Source organism: Anolis carolinensis, chromosome 5 (genome assembly GCF_035594765.1).
Source record: "Anolis carolinensis isolate JA03-04 chromosome 5, rAnoCar3.1.pri, whole genome shotgun sequence".
Lineage (NCBI taxonomy): Eukaryota > Metazoa > Chordata > Lepidosauria > Squamata > Dactyloidae > Anolis > Anolis carolinensis.
In genome coordinates this window covers 181492659-181515045 of record NC_085845.1, presented here as the reverse complement: position 1 = coordinate 181515045, position 22387 = coordinate 181492659, and the positions used below count along the sequence as shown (strand labels likewise).

Genomic DNA, 22387 nt, shown 5'->3' with positions numbered 1-22387 from the left:
ACTGGAGCCCCGAGAGGAGAATTAGATGGCTTAATGAAGCCTCGAGCCAGGTTTTTATCAATGTATTTTCTCAATTCCTCCTTCTCTTGCACAGACATGGGATACACTTTTGGTTTTGGTAAGTCTGCTCCTGGGGTTATTTCAATCCCTACTTCTATATTTCTTTTGGGAGGCAATTTACTGGCCTCTTTCTGATTGAAAACATCCGCAAAGTCTCTGTATTCAGGTGGCAATAGCTGTGGGTCTATTTCCCCTGCTTCGTCTTCCTCGTCCTCTTCTTCTGCAATTTTGCTTATCTCCCATTGCATCTGCTGTTCTTTAAATGCTAAGCTTTTTCCTCTCCAATCTACTTCAGGATTTGCTTGTTCGAGCCATGGTATCCCCAATATTACATGGTATGTGGCAATAGGGGCTATCACAAAGGATATTCTTCCTCCCCATTTGCCTATTTTGCATGGAACTCCCCGTAATTCCTTTGTAGATACTTCCCCAGCAGCGACTGATCCATCTAGCTGCGAAAATGCAATTGGGGAGTCAAGTGCCATCTGCTGGCATTTCAGCGCTCCTGCTAATTCTGGGGTTATAATGTTCCTAGAACACCCGCAGTCTACAAACGCCTTGCAGGTGGCCCGATTTTCTAGCCCCGAGAGGCAAATTGGTACTACTATCATGCGTTTGTCCCGACTCACCAATCTTTCCGAAGATTCTGGGGCCTGCACCTCCTCTTCCACACGCCTCCCGGTTGCTGGCTTGGGCTTTGGGGCTTTTGGCGGCTCCCCCTTCCGGGCCCAGCATTCCGCTGCTCGGTGGCCCGTCTTCCCACATACAAAGCATCCCGGTTTAGGTTTGTTGTCGTCTCCTCTGGAGGGAATCCCCGGCCTCCCTCCGGGTCTTTCTTGCTTCCTCGTTTCTCCTCGACCTCTCGCCACCGGTCTTTGCTGGCCGCTGCTGCTCCTGAAGCGCTTTACTTGTGCCAGGGTAGATTCGACGCGCCCCGCTAGTTGAATCCATCCCTGGAGCGTCTCGGGGTCGTCTCTGTGCGCTGCCCAGCTGAAAATCTCGGGGCGTAGTCCCTCTTTAAATAGTTCCACTTTGGTTACTTCAGACCACTCCGGTACCCTTTCCGCGAGGTGGAGGAATTCCTCTGCGTACTCGGGCACCGTTTTGTCCCTCTGTTTTATTCCTTTCAGCTGGTCTCGAGCCCTCAATTGCTCTAGCCGGTCTCTGAACCGGTTCTCCAGTGCGGCGAGGAAGCGGGGCACTGACCTCAGGCATGGGTCGCGTCTGGCATGCAATTGCACATACCAGCTGGCTGCTCCTCGCTTTAGTGTGTTGCCGATGGCTCGAACCCTGCTTGCTTCGGAGGGAAATGTGTGTGCGTTGTCTTCCATGTATCCTCTAATGCTAATTAGAAAAAAGTTCAGTTCCTCTGATTCCCCTCCGTATTCCAGCTTGAGATCTTCCCTTCTAGGCATCCATTCTGCAGCCCTTTGATATTGTCTGGGCGGCATGGGGAAGGGTTGCATCAGGTTTCCTCGGGCGGCTCCTTGGAACACGCCGCGCCCCACTCCGGTGGTCATTCTGCGCGGCTCCTGGAAGTCTGCCGCCGCTGTTGGCTCTTCCGCCCATCCGCATACTGGCCTAGCTGTAGCCCCCTCATCTCGCCTTTCCTCGTCGTACGGCACATCCTCCTCCTCTTCTTGGACCCCCCGCTCCTCTCCGCCTTCGTCTGCGAATCCACTGGACCCGATCCCTGGCCCCAGTGGCCTTTCCACCCCGACGCCCATTCGGGGGGTTGGGAGCTCTGTTGGAGACGGCGGCCTCAGGGTCCCCAGGGCTCGCTGACGCTCCACTTCTCGCGCCATGCTGTCCCGGAACTGCAGCTCCTGCCAGTATTCCTCATCTCCCTCGTCCCTTGCCGCCACGGGGCTCTGCGTTGACGCCCGCTGGCCCCTCTGGCTCCAATCTCCTTCTTTGCTTGGTTCTCTCTCGGCGCCATATCGGCTGGCCTCCTTCTGGAGATTCTCTTCCAATAATGGCACCAATCTCCCCACGGTTTCCGACAGCCTGGATAAATTAGTTTCCAGGATGGATAACCGCAGGGCCACGGTCTCCGGCATACTTCCTCCAGATCCCCAACTGGTTTCTGCAGCTGCAGAGACGCCTCTTCCGAGCCTGGGAATTCTCTGGGTCACGCCGTTCGGCTTGGGGTACCCCGTAGAGGAAGCTATGGCTTGCAGCGTCTCTTCTCTCTTCGGCCGGGCCCCTTGCAAAGGCCTCTCTGCCTCATTTGGGCTTTGATCTTCTTCCTCGCTCATTATCACTTCACTGCGAATTCCGCAGGAGGGTGAGAAATGGGATTCTCGACTTTAATGTCAGGCTTACTTCAAAGGACCAGTCTGAACGCAGATCAAAGACAGCTGCTCTCAAACACAATCTTTATTGAAGAATACATGACTTTGGAAAAGTCGAGAATGACCTAATGTTTACATACATCTAATTTTATCACTTCTGATGCAACGTAATATCACACGCAAATATCATCATCAAACCCCACCTTCTGGATCACATTTCCACCAAGGTTTCTATCCCCCCCACACTACAGCAATTATAATTGTTTATACTTTCACCCCTGAGTTCCCAGGCTCATTTTATCTTCTCCCGCCAGGTGCTCGCATGTTTATGTTATGAAGTCAGATTCAGGGCTTGGAAATTCAGCCCTGGGATCTGGCTGCATGACATCCCATCACATTAAAACATGCTGTATTATCATAGGATGCCTACGCCCCACACCACTGGAGAAATTATACTGTCTAGCCAGCATTGCACCACTTGACATTCACCGGGAAGTAGCGGCCAGTAATGAAAGGACCAAGGCAATGACATCTCCGGACCATCCCCTATTTGGATATCAGCCAGCACGCCAATGCCTTAAATCAAGAAATAGTTTCCTAAGATCTACAGAGATACTCGCAGGAACACCCCAGCAAGTGAGAGTCCAAAAGTGGCAGGCTAAAACATGGAACATCCATCTGTGGCTGGCGCCGGATGAGAGACTCCCTCCTGAGCACACAGAAGACTGGGCGACTTGGAAGGCGCTGAACAGACTGCGCTCTGGCACCACGAGATACAGAGCCAAACCTAAGAAATGGGGTTACAAAGTAGAGTCCATGATATGTGAGTGTGGAGAAGAGCAAACCACAGACCACCTACTACAATGCAGCCTGAGCCCTGCCACATGCACAATGGAGGACCTTCTTATAGTAACACCAGAGGCACTCCAAGTGGCCAGCTACTGGTCAAAGGACATTTAATATAATGCCAAGTTTTTAAAACTTTGTTCATGTTCTCAAATACATTACAGCTTGTACCCTTGGTTCGCTTCTGACACAATAAATAAATAAGTTCAAATAAAAAACTTAATTGGGTTGCTGTTAATTTTCCGGACTGTATGGCCATGTTCCAGAAGCATTCTCTCCTTACATTTTCCCCACATCTATGGCAGGCATCCTCAGAGGTTGTTTGGTCTGTTGGAAACTAGGCCAGTGAGGTTTATATATCTGTGGAATGTCCAGGGTGGGAGAAAGAACTCTTGTCTGCTTGAGGCAAGTGTGAATGTTGCAGTTGGTCACTTTGATTAGCATTGAATGGCCTTGCAGCTTCAAAGCCTGGCTGGGGGAATCCTTTGTTACAAATAACTTAATTTTACAGTGTTGTCCCTATTACCACATTGTTTTGGGAGGCAAAGGGTTTGAAAAACCTGTACAGGCTTCATAGTATAGAGTTCTCTCTTTAAAATTGCTTCTTAAAAATACCCTCTCACATATTTGACCTAGGTTGATTGGAAGACCAGGGAAAGAATTCCTGGGCAACTCGGGTCAGCTGAATACACTTCCAACCTCCCAGAATCACAATAAGCCATGGCAAAACCTAAGAAGAAAGAAGAAGCTGTCTTTCTGAGGAAGAAAATCACTCTCTTGAGAGCTTTCTCACTTCTCATTGGCAGCATGATAGGGAGCGGCATATTCATCTCTCCCAAAGGCGTGCTGAAAAATTCTGGCAACGTGGGTCTCTCTTTGATCGTCTGGTTTGCCTGTGGGATTCTCTCTATGTTTGGTGCGTGGTGAGTTTCTTTTCTCTCCATCTTCTCAGCCAGGAAACTTATTGATTGGCGCTTTCCATCTCCTGGGGACCGTATACATTGTGCAAATATAGCACTATTGGTTCCACTCTAACTATTATGCAAAATCCTATAGAACCACAGGGTTTATATTACAGGCACTGCTAGAGATTTTGGGGCTGAGAAGCCCAACTAATTTCCTTCAAATGCCTTGGACAGCAATTCTCACCGACCCTTCTATTTTGCCATGTTAGCTGAGGCTGTATAGAATTGGTCCAAAATAGTATGTGGAATGTGTCAGATTGGGAGAAAGGATACTAGAATCCTTAACTGAAATTTATACAATGGAGATTTAAATAGTGCCCTGTAGATAGGTAATTTTAAGGGCCTAAAACCATGATAGGGTTTTCATAGGCCAAAAATGACTTGAAGGAACACAGTACCAACAAAAACAACATGTAACCTTTTAATACATTTTAATTTTTGGGTTGCTGTGAGTTTTCTGGGCTGTATGGCCATGTTCCAGAAGCATTCTGTCCTGGCAATGCCTGCCATAGATGTGGGCAAAATGTCAGGACAGAATGCTTTTGGAACATGGCCATACAGCCCGGAAAACTATAGCAACCCAATTATTCTGGCCATGAAAGCCTTCGACAATACATTAAATTTTTTAATGTTTTAAACTTTACACATTGTTTGTTTTTAAATTACTATCTCCTGATACTTTTATTGAATCTTTTATTTAGTTTTAATTTGTGCTGTTTTGAAAAATGTTGTTAGCCACCTTGAATCTCAATATTGAGAGAAAAGGGGAATATAAATGAATATAATAACAATAACAACTGTGAATGGCCGATTTCAGGGCTTCTGTTTGTTCTTTCTTATTATTCTTTATTTTCATATCAGCCCAGTCCATAATTTATATGTACAGATACAAAGCACTAGAGCCAAAATAGAATCTCCTTTCTTTACCCGAAAGGAGGCTGAAAGCAACGAGGAAATGTTCAATGGAAGTACTCCACCATAATAAATTCTGTGAAGTGATTCCATTTGAATTGCTTGTAGTGCCTAATGTAGGAAACCTGCAGGCCAGAAGTTTTGATTAAAAATAACTCATGTTAAATTCTAAGGAAGCTGTTGACCATATGGCATCTTCATGCATGCACATATGGAGCCATTGTGGATTTCTTAGAGCCTCCAGGTATGGCTTCAAGACTGTCAGAGTGCATCACTATCAATGTGAATGATTTTCTTGGATCAATGCAAAGGCTGCTCTTACATTTAGAATCTTACCTCTTTGGGTTGATTGGCACACACCCCTTGACTACGCTGGCTGGCATCTCTCCTCCGGGATTTTGAGAGCCCTTCCTAGCCTTACAGGAATATATTCATGGTTGAACCTGAGATGTTCTGTGTACCAGATGTGTACCCTGCAATTCAGCTGCGGCCCGTCCTCTAAGTTATGGCTGGATAACTTTGGAGAGTCTGGAGTGCAATTTCCCCCACTCTCACTGGACCCACTATGGACTGCCCCATCGTGAGCTACACCATATAGGAAGTCCAGATTAAATAACAGGCATCCTATCATTTTCTTTTTCAAAAGCACCCTACAGTCAGCACTCCACATTTACTGGTTTGATGTTTGTGTTTTGATTAGACAGAGAAGGATAGTTCATTTTATTACGGGGGGGGGGGGGGGTAGTTGAAGGAGGAAAACCATTTTCCCCATTTTTGCCAGTTATTCCCCCTCTCCACTTCCCATGACATAAATAAAGGTTGTTTCCACAACGGCAACATGGGTAAATGCTTGAATTTCTCTCCAAAAAATAACAGATGAAATTGTCCCCCCTTTGCACTGCCCAACTGTAATAGCTCCAAATAATCCCAGAAAGAACTGTCTTGGGGATATTGTCTGGAACTTAACAATAAAGTGCTAAAGATACTTTAGGAGTGGGGGGGGGGGGGAAGAGAGATTGAGAGATTAGTTTAAAGACCAAAATTTGCTTGAAGTCCCTAACATCCGGACCTATCATTTGTCTTCTACTAGGCAGAGAGCCTTCTCGATTGTAGCCCCTTATTTATGGAATGCCTTGCCAGTTGAAACTCGAACCACCCGAGACCTACCTGCCTTTCGGAAAGCCTGTAAAACCTTTCTCTTCCAACAAGTCCAATAAATAAAATAAAATAAAATAAAAACTCTTAAGAAAATTTCATGGGATCACCATAGGTTGACAGGCAACCTGAAGTCACATACACACATAGTCCTAAGGACCTTAACACATGGATGAGGTCCAGCACCATGATTCGCCAACCTCTGTGACAAATCATGGAAATAGTGTGGCAATCCTGGTGCCCTGGCCACCAGTTGACGTTTCCCCATGCCACGTGGGGAAGTGTCACCGCTTTGCCAAAGCCTCATTGTTCCTTATAGAACATGGGGCAGCTTCTGTATTGGTGGTTGCAGTGCTCAGTTAAGCCATGGAGCCCCACTGGAAGTCATCCTACGCCATTTGATGGGCGGTGTAGGGCTCCATGGGTGAGGGCTGGTTCCACAACAGCGACATGGGTGAGGGGAATAACAGGAAAACGGGGAAATTGTTTTAGTCCTTCAACCCCCCTCCTCTCCCATAAAATGGACTGTGCTTCTCTGTCTAGCACCCCTTTTGACCTCCACTCGGATAACAGAACAGTACAGATTTTTCTTGAATTTGATTTAAAATGTTCTCTCTAGTAATCTCTAGGTCCCCCAGTGTAACCTTTTGGACAATCTCCACCAGAAGTCCATGCTATATGATCTAGAGATTGTTTGAGAAGTGTTATCTCAGGTTTTTTTTAAAAAAAAAATAGTGTGAGTTCTATTCCGATTTTCCTCATTTTAGTGAGGACCCTGCACCCCTAACTCCAGTGCATGTGGAAGAATATCTGTGTTTACCTTCAGGGTACAGAAAGTCTTTTTAAAGTATCAGTGCCAGTTCTCAGTATGGGAAGGATCTCATGGGCCACATAGACGTGGCCTCCAGTAAAGGACTAGTGAGGATTTCACTGAAGCCTATTTTTCTACTGATATTTCAGCAATTTTGAAGGATATCAAAACCCTTTCAAATCTGATAAGCAGAGAAGTTCTCTATGTGATTTGCTAACACATTTTTCTACCTGAATACTTCCAGGTGCTTTGAGTTATGCAGAACTTGGCACACGTATCACAAAGTCTGGAGGTCATTACATCTATATCTTGGAGACCCTGGGCCCTCTGCCAGGTTTCTTGTTTCTATGGGCTGAGTACTTTGCTATAAGGTAAATATTTCCATCTGCAACCTGCTATAAACGTGAAGGTGAGAAAGGAATACCCCTAAACCATTTGGTGTACTTTTATATATGATATATAGTTAAATATTTGCTAAATGTTTAGCTTCACCCTGACTGACTTCAGAAACAGATAAAAAAAAAGACAACCTAGGCGAATGACCAGATTGAATTTCTGCAATATTGTGTAAGTAACAAATATGTGAACACATTGCTTTCATTTTGACTTGTGTTGACAATACCCAGTTGGAATAGCAGCATATAGTACAGCAGATATAAGGAACCTTTGGCTCTCCAGATGCATTGGACTAAATCCCTTATTATTGGCTGTACTTGATGGGAGGTTGATGGGAAGGGAATTGATAGGAGCTTGAAGTCCAAAGCTTTTAAAGTGTGAAGGAAAACCTTTTTCATTCTGACAGGCTTTTAATACAGAAAGTTTGAAAGAAAGGGCTGGGGCACTATATAGTTTTTAACAATATTGATTTTAATAGCTTTGGGTGGGATTGCATGGGATATGAATTTTAAAGGCCATTTTAGTGTATTTACTTTATTTTAATCCTGTTTTTACCACACTCATGCTATTTAATTGTTTTAAAAAACTTTTGTATTGCTCTTTTAAAACTTGTCTAGTATGGATTGTTAGCCGCCTTGATATCCATGGATTCTGCATCCACAAATTCATCCATTTGTGGCTAGAAAGTGTTTAAAAAACAAACAAAAAGCAAACACTGCAGATGAGGCCATATTGTATTACACATCAGAGCTGTGAAAGCAGTTAAACACTATGCTTTAATTGGCTTTGTGGGATATATCTTCAGATGATAAGCAATTTTTCACATTTCTCCAAGGATTATAGAGTAGCACACAAAAGGTCTAGGCATCTTATGAAGCAGGTTAGGAAAAAACATGGGTAGGAAAACTGTGTCCTGCTGGCCAGTTTGTCTTGGGGGTCTCTAACAAGCCTATAAGCTTATTTCCCAACTCCTGTCATCTCCCCCACTCCCAAGACTTATCTCCTCTAATAGCACCTGAGTCAAAGTAAGATCATTTCAATGGGTCATTTGATCAAGGCCTGTAAGCATACAATTCTACCCAGATGTTTCCAATATTCTCATTAAAACCTCAGACTAGCTTTCTCTTACAGCGACATCTTACAGTTGCCAGTAACTGTTCCTACATATACAGTAGAGTCTCGCCAACATGCCCAACAACAGCACAAGTGCAGCCATGCTCCCAAACAAGTGGCAGACTTATTGTAAAACATGATGTTTTGGTGCTTAATTTGTAAAATCATAACATAATTTGACATTTAATAGGCTTTTCCTTAATCCCTCCTTATTATCCAACATTTTCACTTATGCCTCCCCATTTATGTTGGATAAGTGAGAGTCTACTGTATTGGAAAGACTGATGGCACAGAAGACAACTCAGTGCAGTGGCTGAACAACTTCACCTGGCAAATAAATACCATCTTGCATAGCTTTGAGGTCTCATCAAGGAATATAACCCACTTTTTTCTCTTCAGGCCAGCCAATAGTGCGGTGGTTTCCTTGGCATTTGGACGTTACATATTGGAGCCATTTTTTGCCCCCTGTCCAGCTCCACTGCTGGCTGTGAAACTTGTTGCTCTTCTCGGCTACTGTAAGTTGAAAATAGAAATACTTACCATTTCACATCCACAGGGACTTAATGGCTACTTCCAATTAGAGTAGGGCCATTGAAACAATTGTTGGATTCTAGGTTGGCTCACTTCTTGCTGTCCTTTGGCTATCAAGTGAAGACTTTTCTATTCTAACTGGGATAGATTATTTTATATAATGACTTTTTTTGTTCAAGTGCTCTACTGCTCTTAATCTGCATTTTAAATCAATGTTTTGTATAGTTTTAATTCCATAGGTAATACAGTATTATTTTAACTTTTTGTACTTTTTTGCTATATATGGTTTTATGTGTATCTCTTTTTATTCTGTAAACTGAAATGTATTCCACTCTTGGGGAAAAGGTGGGCTATCAACATGGCTGATTGATAAGTTAACACATGCATTAATTCTATTAATTTTATATGTATAGTCAGAATGAACAATTGGAATTGGATCTTAATTATTGAAATACAGTCATATAGTTTCCTTTAATAGTCACAGATTATTCCATTATACAGTAGGTCCTTTATTTTTGTGAGGGTTAGGAGTGCAGGATCTCAACAAAGGTGGAAAAACTGTGAATTTAAAAATGCAATTTCTTTTTATCTGTGAAAGCAGCTCTTTAGGAAATTCTAGGTCCTCCAGGGTGACTCTATGACCAACTTCTGGTAGATATTTATGAATGTATGTATGCATGCATGCATAACTTGACTAATGCCTTCATGCCACTCCAATGCTTTTTCCTTTTTTTCAATCAGACATTGTCCTAATTTTGAACTCCTGGAGTGTCAGCTGGAGTGCCAGGATTCAGACTATTTTATCCATCATTAAGTTGGCAGCTCTTGCTCTCATCATTGTGCCAGGCATGATGCTTCTAGCCCAAGGTATTCCATGTTTTTGATGTTGTGATTGTCATCATTACATACCAACATTTCACACCTAAATATTGGGACTTGGGTTCAAGCAACATCAGAGTGTATTCAAAAAGGTGTCCACTGCCAGGCAGCAAGAGGCCAGAAGGGGTTAATTAAAAATAATTCTCAAAAGTACTAATTTAAAGGAAAGAAACCTAGGAATTCATGCACTGTGTTTAGAAAAGCCTGAAAAAGGCCTCCATAAATCTGCACCTCAGCACATGTGCATGCATGAGCACAGTAGGGTTAACAATATATAATATTATTAAATATATTATTCCAACATCAACATGTCTTAATTAGACCTGCTCAAAACTGCAGCTATCTCTTGTATCCATTGTATGTCTTCCTGTCCAACTTTTCATTGCTCATTATGGATCAGGTCACAACCCAATCATGCGGTAACCTCATTCTGTTCTTTCAAAGATGTCCTGAAAAGTGTGGAGTGGACTATAGTCCTCCCATATATGTAGTCACATCAAACATTATTTAGCTATTATCTTGATTATGTTTTTTTCAGTGAGATAGGCATGTTACAAGCAGTAACCAAAAGTCTAGGACTTGAACTTACTTTACTGGACATGAGCCCATGTGCCTTAGAGCCACTTCAGCAAGTGCATCCCAAATATGTGATGGTTTGCAGTACAAATGTTATCTTATGGTAGTACAAGGCTTTTTATTGTCAACTTTCAAAAGTTCCTGTCACTTCTAACTACATGATATTCTTTAGGTCACACAGAAAATTTCCAGGATGCTTTCAACAATCAGATGCTGGTTCTGGACAAACTACCACTAGCTTTTTATGCAGGAATGTTTGCCTATTCAGGATGGTATGCAGAGTTCATATATGTTTTCACAATACCCTCTTTTGTTGTTTTTGTTTTTGTTGTGTGCCTTCAAGTCAACTCTGACATATGGCCATCCTATCATGGGGTTTCCTTGACAGTATTTATTCAGAGGAGGTTTGTCATTGCCTTCCTTTAAGATTGAGAGAATGTAAATTGCTCAGAGGGTTTCATGGCTTAGCGGGAATTAAAACCATAGCCTCCCAGAGCCCTGTTGCAAACTACTACAGGCAGTCCCCAAGTTATGAACAAGATAGGTTCTGTAGGTTTGTTCTTAAGTTGAAGTTGTATGTAAGTCAGAACAGTAATTATATATACACACATACATACACACACACACATACATACATACATACATACACACACACACACACACACACATATACTCTGGATAGCTTAGGAAAGGGTTACCTCCTGTTGAGTTCGTTTTGCTGTTTGTGCCCCTGTTCAGAAGATTTCACCTCACATTCTGAGATAATTTGATTTTGAAAGATTTCGCTTGTTTTAGAAACAAGGAATTGTGCTAAAGCTTCAGTGGAGACACCTTTTCCCCATGACCACTCCTTCAGGAATGGATTTCCCTTCCTAGGGGTAGATTTCTCTCATTTCCTGTTGTCTCACCCCCATTTTTAACTACAAGTCATTTGTAAGTTGGATGTTTCTAACTTGGGGACTGCCTGTATACTGGATTGGCTTGTATACTGGTAATACCCTCTAAAGACCTCTCATTGTTCTTGAAATAGGTTTACTGGCTGTCAATAAGTTTCTGATCCCAATTCAAAGTGCTGGTTATGTTGGATGTTGTAGATGTAAATAAATAGACGCTTTACCATGGCTTCTGAACCAAAGTTTATCCTGCAGTGTAACAACGTGCCACTCAGGTCTGTGAAATAAGAAACAGTAACTTTACAGTTACTGTATATATTGTTGTTCTGTTCAATAGGTTGAACAGAGCAACAATATATACAGTAGCCTCTCTGGCTTCAGAGAACAGAGGGAATAAACAGTCCTTTTAAAACAGTCTTTAAATATGCCTAATTGCCTTATAAATTATCAGGCTTCAGAGAATCAGCAGCCATTAATTCCCTAGCTGTTACCTCTTCGCTCTCTGAGGTAAAATGCCTGTGCAAACCGTTTCTCTCAGCAGCAAACTAGACAGTAGCCAATCAGAATATTGACTCCTGGCACACTTAGCCAATCAGCTGCTGACACATGTCCTTTCAGTCAACCCATCATGGTGCCTTTTACAAATCCCCACAGGTTATCACCTATAAAACTCTACATGATTTGAGTCCAGCCTATCTTTGTGACCGCATCTCCTCCTATGAACTGGTGCAGGCTAAAAGATTTGCCGGGGAGGCCATCCTCTCAGTCCCGCCTCCGTCTTTAGTGCAGTTGGTGGGGACGAGGGAGAGGGCCTTCTCGGTGGTGGCCCCCCGGCTCTGGAATGCCCTCCCCAGGGAACTTAGACAAGCCCCTACACTACAACACTTTAGGAAAGAGTTAAAAAATTGGTTTTTCCAGCAGGCCTCTATAACATCTAGACAGGAACCAGAACTGATTGCCAATCACTTAGCATTTTATATCTGATTCTATTTTAATAGAGTTTTTTTTCCAAATTATATACCTGGTTTATGTAATGTTATTATTGTTTTCATTTTTTTTCCGTTTTTATGTTGATGTATTTTATTTTATGTATTTTATATATGGCATCTTTGTTTGCTGTTTTGTAAGCTGCCCTGAGATCCTATAGGAGATGATGTTGGGGTATAAATAAAGTATTATTATTATTATGAACAACCTTCCCCCCTTTTTTCCTTTCATGGCACAGGTTTCAGACATGTTTTGTGAGAGAAGAACTAGTGAAGCCAGAACGGTGAGTCTGGGAAAGAAAAGTTTTGTGAAGGACAAATTCAGAGACAGTCAGGAAAAAAAGATTCTGTAGTTTCAAAATCTAAAGGGATAATGGTGTGTGTGGGGAGGGGATGATGGTATTGATGGAGAATATTCAGAACTGAAATACAGGTATGACAACCTCACTAAGTACCAGTCTATTTCTAGCTGCAATTCAATGTACTAGTGATGAAGTCTGATCTGACTTGGATCCAACCTATCTGACAGGCCCTGTCTTTGAGATTTTGGGAAGGAGTTCTCAATTTCTCATTCTTATCCCTCTTATAGGGCTGTTTGGTAGAAACATGAGAAGGGGACTTCTTAATGGCTGCTTCTAGCTTGCAGAAATCCCTTCCCATTCTAGCCCTCTCTCTGCTCTCCATTTTTAAAATTTCATTTCAGAACTTGGAAAAGTTACTTTTCCTGTTCAACACTTAGAAGCTGGACTGGGACATTCTGGAAGTTATAGTAAAAAACATCTTCCCCAAGTATTGCATCTTTTGGGTACATTCGGATCAACACTTAGAGGATGATGGTCTGCTAAACCTGTATCATAACTAAACTGTACTTAAATCTGACATCCTACCTCCCATGTTTTTTTTTCTACTGGATCCTTTTCGTTAACCAGAAAACAATGCTTAATAGGCATGAAATGTTTGAAGCTTGCATGTAATTCAGGATGGGGACAGTTATACTGACTGTCTCCTCTCTTTCCTCCCATTTTCTTCTTTTTGTAGAAATCTTCCTCTGGCTGTGATTGTCTCTGTGATCACTGTGATTGTGGGATATATGCTTACCAATGTTTCCTATTACACTGTACTGACAGCAGCAGATGTTTTGGCCTCCCAGGCGGTAGCTGTGGTGAGTTGAAAGCCAGCATTGTTGCTAACATCCAACCCAATCCCACCCAATCTTGGAGGTGGGGTGGGGGTCATTTTACAGTTGATGGAAGACAAATTCAGTTTGTTAGATGATGGGAAATAGGCACTGGTTGTATTAAATAGTGCTCTCAAGAGATGTAAAAAAAACCCGGAGTTTGGAAAAGACAATAGTTCCCCTAATATGGTGCACCTTACCCAGTCTACTTTTACAATCTCTCAGTTTTAATCCATGTTTTTATTTGTTCTTGTTTTTATTGGCTAATGTTTAAATTTTTTAATTGTGCATGTTTTTGTCTATTGCTGTGTTTTATACTGCTACTGTTTTTATTCAGGCTTGGCCCCATGTAAGCCGCCCTGAGTCCGCTTTGGGGCGATAGAGGCAGGGTATAAAAATAAAGTTATTATTATTATTATTATTATTATTATTATTATTATTATTATTAATTACGGTGTAGTCATCCTATTAGGGGGATTGTGGGAGCTGCTGTCCTAAAGGCAACCTTTCCAAGCTCCAATCGGTGCTTATGAACTTATTCAATTCAGCTGATCCTTGACATGATGCATAACAGGAAGAATTATAATGAAAGAGAGCTGGAAATCAAATCAACTTACCAAACTATAGTAATTTTTACTGGTGGTTTGTTGCATTTCTTAATATATTTGGTGTTTATAAATGTATTGTGCCTCCTTTCCCCCCATTCCAGAGTTTTGCACGCCAAGCTTTCCAGAGCCTTATATCTGTGATTCCTATCCTGGTTTCCTTGTCGTGTTTTGGAACCATGAATGGAGGAATTTTTACATTTTCAAGGTCAGAGTTTAGTGTTTTAATCCAGTTTTGGCAAATGGGAGAGGGAAATATAGAGAAATTATACTAGCTGTTTGTGCCAGTAAATAATGTTTGAGTGCATAGAACACTTGTACATCACATTCAGAAAGGCTCTTTACCCCAATCAATCAAACATCCAAGGCTTGCCAAAATAAACAGATAGTCAGGAGAGTGCCAGTCTAACCTCTTTAGAAAGCATGTCTCCAAACCCTCCAACTGTCCCAGTGTTGCAGCTTTAGACCCAATTAATCCTCTATTGCTCCATTTTTTCAGCTTCTTTTAAAAGTTCCTGGTTTCTTTCTCCTTCTTCCACTTTTTGGCTTTGTCATCAGCTTCACCGAGATGCTGCAAACTGAGTTCAAAGTGCTTCCAGGTGCTATATGGAACAGCTCTACTCAGGGGGAGGGAGGAGGAGAAGCAGCAGTCAGGAGGCTTGTTGTCGTATCTTTTGCGGGTAGTCAGCCTCTCCCTTCCTGACATCTCCGTTGCCTTGGCACTATAAGAGAGTTTCATGAAACCAGTTGCTCTTATGGCAATGGGTAGTAACAGTAAGGCCACGGACCAAATTTTAGTTCTTGGGAACCACTGGTGATCCACAGACCACACATTGGGAACCACTGTTCTAACTTGTATGTTCTTCCTCATAATAACTGTTGCCATACTCTGATGCTACTTGGCACACGTGTCTCAGTTTTCATCTGTAAAATATTGGTCCAGAGTCTGGGAGCAGTGGTTGAGAAGATCCTCTTCTCTATCCCCACTAGATGTCTCTTCTTTAGAAGATCAAAACATGGTTAGGCACATATTGGAGAATAGATAACCTGGACCTTAGCCATATAAAGCTGCTCTCCAGCACTTTGCATTGTGCTCAAAAGAAGCCAAGCAACCAGTGAAGCTGTTGTCACAAGGGAGTTGTGCGTTCACTATATCCTGCCCCAGTTATCAATGTGGATACAGCTGAGTGGACCAACCATAATTCCCTAGAACTCTTCAAAGTTCTAACACTGTTTAACCTCTGAAATAAAAGAAGATGGATTGTTACGGTGGTTCTTTGATGGTTGAGGGATAGTATAAAAGTGCTCAAACATAATACACTTGCAGTCTATGTATTCCATAAAATGATTCCTTGAATGCTTACTTTTACTCCTTGTTTCCTGCTTGCAGGACATTGTTTGTGGCTTCAAGGGAAGGTCAGTGGCCTTCCCTCTTCTCCATGATCCACATTCAAAGGCATACACCCCTGCCAGCTGTTATGCTGATGGTAAGCTCTTCTTTTCATACAGCATCTAATTCTTTCTTTATTAGTTTCTTCTGAAAGTCTGAACAAAGAAAAAGATGTAGCACATCTTTCCAATGTGTATTCTAGGCTTTCCTAGAATAAATATAAAAGGAGGGCACTTATAAGCATCCTAAAGCCTAACCTGTTTCTTTTACCTAGGTTTCCATGGACTATAGCTGGCCAGCATGTGAAGAAGTGGCCTGTAGTTCATAGGTTTATTCAGATTGATTTAAAGACGTGGGGATTCTCATATTATAGGTGTTTCTGATTACTGGTTGTGCGGTTAGCACAGGGTGCCTCTGACGACCATGATCTCATGGAGTTCTTTGCCAGATGAAAAAACTTCTGAATGCCTGGATAAGGATTTTGATGTTTCTTCTTTGGTCTACCTCAAAATGGAGTTTGAAGATTGCACACAGGACTTGAAGTCACAGGAATCTTCCTCTTTTACCAAAAAAAACCCCCCAAAGGCATGAGCCACTCTTTGTTACAGGTTTCACATTCCTGCTATAGTTGCTTACAATGGAGAGAGCGAGCAGCTAGGGATACTGATTGACAAGTAAAGACACCAATGGCTAAAGAAACAAACAAAGGCTTTATTGTAAGAAATCCACTAAAGATAGGAAAGGACTGGGGTTGCACCTCCTTGTTCCAGTTTATCCAATATGAATTTCATCGGCTCCAGCTGGAGCCTATGAAACCCAGGACAGGAGGTATTGTGTTTGCTTATTTTTAAAATCCCAGGATAACTTAATATCCATAGCACAATCAATTGTCTTCATTCCTTCTGTACATCTACCCACGTCACTGTTCCCGTACCCTTCCAGCAGGACATGAAAGACTGTTATATTTATGGCATGACTGAGTTTACTGAATATTTTAATTGTTTTGAAATTGGTCTTGGGTCCCACTCTGGGCAGAAGATGGCATACAAATACAATCAATCATAATGTGGAATGAGAACAATTTCTATGATTTGGGTATCATTGAAACATAGTAGCCCTATTTTTACTGGGATTATTGGCCATCTGGAGGAGTTAATACTGTGGTAAGATAACACTGAGATAAACTAGTTTCACTTTTGGTAAACGTGAGATAATAAGGAGATAAGTAGAGATGGAAATAGAATATCAGATTCCTTTTTGACCACTTAGAATATCCGATTCCTTTTTGACCACTTAGAATATCATATTCCTTCTCGAGGATGTTAGGAATAAGATCATGATTCCCAATCTTTGGTCCTCCAAGTGTTTGTGCCTTCATCTCCAAGGAATCCTAGTGAATTTAGCCAACAGTAAAAAAAAATCCTGGGAGATGAAGTCCAAGACATCAAGAGACCCAAATTTTAAGAACTGCTGGAATAAGTGGCTCTCATTTACTTACTTAAAACTGCCTGACACTGCTGTTCGAAAACATTTTTAAAATCCTTAAAGTACTGAGCTCTATTATGTTTTAACATCTAAGATTGAAGTTTACTATTACATATCTGTTATCTTTATAACTTCCCAGTTTCCTTTGGTCACGGCTATGATTTGTGTGGGAGATCTTTACCACCTACTGAACTTCTTCAGCTTCTCCCGGTGGCTTTTCATAGGATTAGCTACCCTTGGCCTTATAGTTCATCGTTGCCGTCATCCTGAGATACTGAGTCCATTCAAGGTAAAGCTTTGCTGCCCTATTTTTATTTTATTTTACTGTATTACAAGTTCTTGGAAAGTCATCTTTATAGGCTTCAGATGGCAAATGTAATAATAACAACAACAACAGCACCAGCAGCAACAACAACTTTATTTTTGTATCCCGCCTTGATTTCCCCGAAGGGACTTGGGGCGGCTCACATGGGGACAAGCATAATCAAACATAGATTAAAAACATAAATCAGCAAAATTAACAACCTTATAACCACATAAAACAACACAATCAACAATCAAAAGGCTCTCTTAGTATCTTACTCTGAGTCTAGACCACCTAGAATTTCCTGAAAAGCCCCTCTCTTTTTTCCATGATGTTTAGTGGTTCCCCAATTTGTGCCCCCCCCCCCCAATAAAACAATGAAGTCTTTCTCAGGCTTAACTAGTATAGTAAGAGCATTACATAAAATTAGCTGCTTTTTAAATCCCGACCTTTTAATTTCCCAACACCCACCAAAAGTTAAAAAGAAATATGAAAGTAATCTCTCTCAACCTGCCACCCTCCAGACATGTTGCACTACATCTCCACTTATAGCACCCAGCTTTCTGGGGCTGATGGGAGCTGTAGTCTAAATGAAATTTGGCAGATACTTTGGTTTGGAAGAATTAAGGAGACATCTCAGAAAACCCACTCTGCAACAGTTAAGGTCTTCAGAAGAGAGAACAGCCATAGTTCATTATTTGTTTTCACCTATTGCCCTCTTGTGGCTAGAGGCAAGATATTCCTATCTTTTCCTGCAGGAAAGTTTAATGTGGGTTTATCTATATACCTCAACCCCAGAGTATACAGGTTTAGCTAATCTGTATTAAGAAATAATAAAACTTGGCATTATGCTAAATTTCCTTGGACCAGAAGCTGGCCACTTCAAGTGCCTCTGGTGACTCTGTGCATGTGGCAGGACTCAGGCTGCATTGTTGTAAGTGGTCTGTGGTTTGCTCTTCTCCACACCTACGTGTCATGGACTCCACTTTGTAGCCCCATTTCCTAAGGTTGGCTCCGCATCTCGTGGTGCCAGAGTGCAGTCTGTTCAGCACCTTCAAAGTCGCCCAGTCTTATGTGCAGAGCCGGTCCAACAATGAGGCGAATTAAGCGGTCGCTTCAGGCGCAAAATATATGGGGGCGCAGTCGAGACTGCTTTTTCTGTTGATTTGTTGTAAAACATGATGTTTTGGTACTTAATTTGTAAAATCTTAATGTAATTTGATGTTTAATAGGCTTTTCCTTAATCCCTCCTTATTATCCAACAGTTTTGCTTATCCAACACTTTTATTTTTCAGTGATTGGTTGGGGGGGGGGCGCCAAAATTCTGTCCGCCTACACTTGAGAAATACCTAGGGCCGGCTCTGCTTATGGTGTGCCCAGGAGGAGTTTCTCATCCACTCTCAGACACTGATTGAGGTTTCAGGTTTTAGTCTGCCACTTTTGGACTCTCGCTTCCTGAGGAGTTCCTGCGATATCTCTATAGATCTTAAGAAGCTGTTTCTTGATTTAAGACGTTGGCATGCTGGCTGATATCAGAACAGAGGAGATGTCAATGCCTTGGTCCTTAGTTGGATGTCTGTTTCGTTATGCTTTATTCAAGGTGCCTTTTCAGAGGATATTGTATATTGATTTGGATGCAATCCAATCGTCTGTGATCACAGCTAAATCTGATTTATGCAGAAAAAAAAGGCTGAACTTGGGAAAAATTCCTTTTTTGGACTATAGTCACCATAATAGTAGCTCGTTGCCAATGTAGCCCCATACTGGCTAGGGAATTATTGCAAAATTATGGACAAATGAAACCACAGATACAATTTTTGCGGACACAGAGGCAATACAACAACATCAACAACAACAATAGTACAAATTTCCAAACTTAGATAGAGACTATATCAGAATAATTTAGTCATGTATAACAAAGTTTTTTTTAAATCTTTTGTATTCAGGTTCCTCTCTTCATCCCAGTTTCCTTTACTATCATCTGCCTTTTCACGGTGGGAATGTCCTTCTATTCTGACCCAGTCAGCATCAGCATTGGATGTGCCATGGTTTTAAGTGGCTTTCCAGTGTACTACTTGCTCAACAATGGATCAATGCCAAATGGGTGTCGAACCACATTTCGTGAGTAGAGACTAAACAATTTTAAATTATTGTATCCAATTGTATAGTATCCTTAAAACTATGGCAGAATGAGGTCTTGATTAATCCAATCCACCATAGCTATGGATCCTTAGAAACGACCTAATAAAGCAGGCATGGGCCAACTTCAGTCCTCCAGATGTTTTGGACTTCAACTCCCACAATTCCTAACAGCCTACTGGCTGTTAGGAATTGTGGGAGTTGAAGTCCAAAACACCTGGAGGGCTGAAGTTTGCCCATGCCTGTAATAGAGCCTGCTCCTTACTACACATGCATGCATATAATGTGCAAAACATTATAGAAAATGGGAAGTGCATGCATCTTTCCCATTTTATCATTTAGCTCAGGCATGGGCAAACTTTGGCCCTCCAGGAGTTTTGGACTTCAATGCCCACAATTCCTAACAGCTTTTAGGAATTGTGGGAGTTGAAATCCAAAACACCTGGATGGCCAACGTTGGCCCACACTTGATTTAGCTCCTATCACATCTGTGAAATCTTTTTTTTTGTTTGCTTACATTTGTGAAGTCTTTTGATTTGACCAAGTCCAAAGGATGAGTTGGACATAGACAGATATGCTGCATGAAACCTTAAGGAAACCATGGTGACATGATTAAAAGTCATTTGAGCCAAAGGAATTCTTCTTGTTTGCAATGAAATGGACAATCTTTTGACTTTACTGGCGCAGGAGAAGCAATGGTGTTCTTCATTGAACAATTTCATTAATTAAGTTTTTGCCCTTTTATTGAAGCAGTAGCTTTTTACATTTAAATACTAATAGATGAAATATTCAGGCGGCTAACTTTTATCTTTTCCCTGTTGCAGATTATCTTACGCTGCAGCTTCAAATTCTCTTGAAGGTGGTGCAACAAGAGATCAGGACCTACTAAGGAGCATAACAAGGAAATCAAACAAAAACCATCTGTACCATATACTTTCAAACTCCAGTTTTGTAAAGCTTTTCTCCGTTAGCTTACATTCAATGTCTCACTTTACTGCACATCAACATGGGACCTACTGATTCCAGAGTGTTCAGTGCCTTTAACATTAAATACAAAATATCCCAAGAGGTCAAAGAGACAAACATGCTTGAGTATTCAGCTACACCTTAAATTGACTAGAGGGCAAAATCTTTATCCTGGCAAGAGAAATTTCGTCCTTCACACATTTAATGAAGGTTTTGCCGGTAGGCTGTTAGGAATTGTGGGAGTTGAAGTCCAAAACACCTGGAGGGCCGGAGTTTGCCCATGCCTGCTCTACACTGTTGAATTAATGCAGATTGATACCATTTTAACTGCCATGGCATAATGCTGTGGAATCCTGGGAATTGTAGTTTTACAAGGTTTTAGCCTTTTCTGCCAAAGAGTGCTGATACTTCACCAAACTACAGGATTTTATGACGTTGAATCATGGCAGTCAATGTGGTATCAAACTGCATTAATTCTATCGTGTAGATGTACCCTCAGTCAAAGAACCCTGAGTTTGCAAGATCTGAGTGGGTTTTTGATGCCCAGGACTCTTGTAGGTTTCCCATTTGTAGAGTCAAAGCTGACTTGATGGCAATAACAGCAACAAGTGTTATCTATATCAATCCATATCAAGTAAATATTTAATGGGTTATAATTGTTATAGGCATATATTTATCAAGGTAATACAAAGATTTTTGGAGTATTTGGGATTTTTGGAGTTCTGGATAAGGGATGTTAAAGAGGAACATCCCTTAGAAAGAGGAAAATGTATAGCCTGCACTATATGGAACATACTTCTTTATGTTATTTTTCTCTCAGATGTGACCCATGTTCTTCTTTCAATCAGCATGATGTGAATATCTTACTTATAATTAAATCCAAGCAATACAATAGTTATTGAGGTATATACATTGTATAAAATTAGAGACAAGAATCAAGAACACAATATACAAAATGCTATATGTATATTTATAGGGGTCAAATACCCTCCTGAGTAGAAAAGAAGCTTTATTGTAGTAAAGCTAGATCAGATAATATTTCAGAATTGGCAAATGCATTGAGTTATTGCAGAATTAGCTGCTATAGTTCTCAGGATTTTTTAAAAATAAATAATAAATATTATAATGACTTTGTTGTCCTGGACTGTTTTCTTGTAAATCCTGCTGCAATTTTTTTAAAAAAATTCCACTCTCAACTGGTTTTTCTTATCATTCTAAAATATAGCAAAACAATAGGTTTCTTCTCAATTTACAAAATAAAAATAAAGTGCCTGTGTAATTGTACTTTTGTACTAAAACTCTTAAGAAAAAGCTTTTAAAAATTATAATATAGAGCTGCAAATACATTTACACACATTAATATATTGGAAACGTTTATTATCCTGACCACCACCAGAAAGCAATTGAATTAAAAGTGTAAAAAGGAATCTTAAACTGTAAAGCTTATATACAAACCCACAATTGATATGAAATGGCAACAAATGCATATTTGAAGATAATTTTTGTATGTTGCTTTCAGCAACTTGTAAAAAGCATTAAAACAGGTGGGAATCATACGGTTTGCTAATTGACTTATATTCCTGGGAAACCCTATGAGTTTGCCGTAGCGCATACACCTGTGACCACCGAGGATCCATTTAGACATACAGCTGTCGCTTTAAAAATGCTTTGGGTAGTGCTACAAGAAGTAAGGTGGTTGTAGGTGATGCTGGTTGTACTATCAGACAGGTAGAAGAAGCTGACATTAAGGTGGCATGTTATTGTTTTGTGCCTTCCAGTCATTACAACTTGTAGCAATCTGAAAGCAGATCTATCATGGGATTTTCTGGGGTTAAGAAACCCAGTGGGTTTCCATGGCCTAGTGTGGAATTAGACACTGGTCATCATCCAATACTCAAACTACT

General features: G+C 41.2%; 1 protein-coding gene across 4 annotated transcripts in view; it reads left to right on the top strand.

Annotated features, from left to right (window-relative positions):
* LOC100558405 (cystine/glutamate transporter) overlaps positions 1 to 21612 on the top strand; it is a 53579-nt gene extending 31967 nt beyond the window's left edge. For all 4 annotated transcript variants that reach the window (XM_008110518.3, XM_008110519.3, XM_016993636.2 and 1 more), the window contains 12 exons: positions 3837 to 4116; positions 7288 to 7414; positions 8952 to 9067; positions 9825 to 9950; positions 10711 to 10810; positions 12657 to 12701; positions 13456 to 13579; positions 14304 to 14407; positions 15590 to 15686; positions 17214 to 17363; positions 19325 to 19499; positions 20342 to 21612. In XM_008110518.3, the coding sequence (XP_008108725.1) occupies positions 3921 to 4116; positions 7288 to 7414; positions 8952 to 9067; positions 9825 to 9950; positions 10711 to 10810; positions 12657 to 12701; positions 13456 to 13579; positions 14304 to 14407; positions 15590 to 15686; positions 17214 to 17363; positions 19325 to 19499; positions 20342 to 20406 (1425 nt within the window). In that variant the 5' untranslated portion in view covers positions 3837 to 3920 and the 3' untranslated portion in view covers positions 20407 to 21612. The remainder of the gene's footprint in view (positions 1 to 3836; positions 4117 to 7287; positions 7415 to 8951; positions 9068 to 9824; positions 9951 to 10710; positions 10811 to 12656; positions 12702 to 13455; positions 13580 to 14303; positions 14408 to 15589; positions 15687 to 17213; positions 17364 to 19324; positions 19500 to 20341) is intronic.
* Positions 21613 to 22387: the final 775 nt, after the last annotated feature.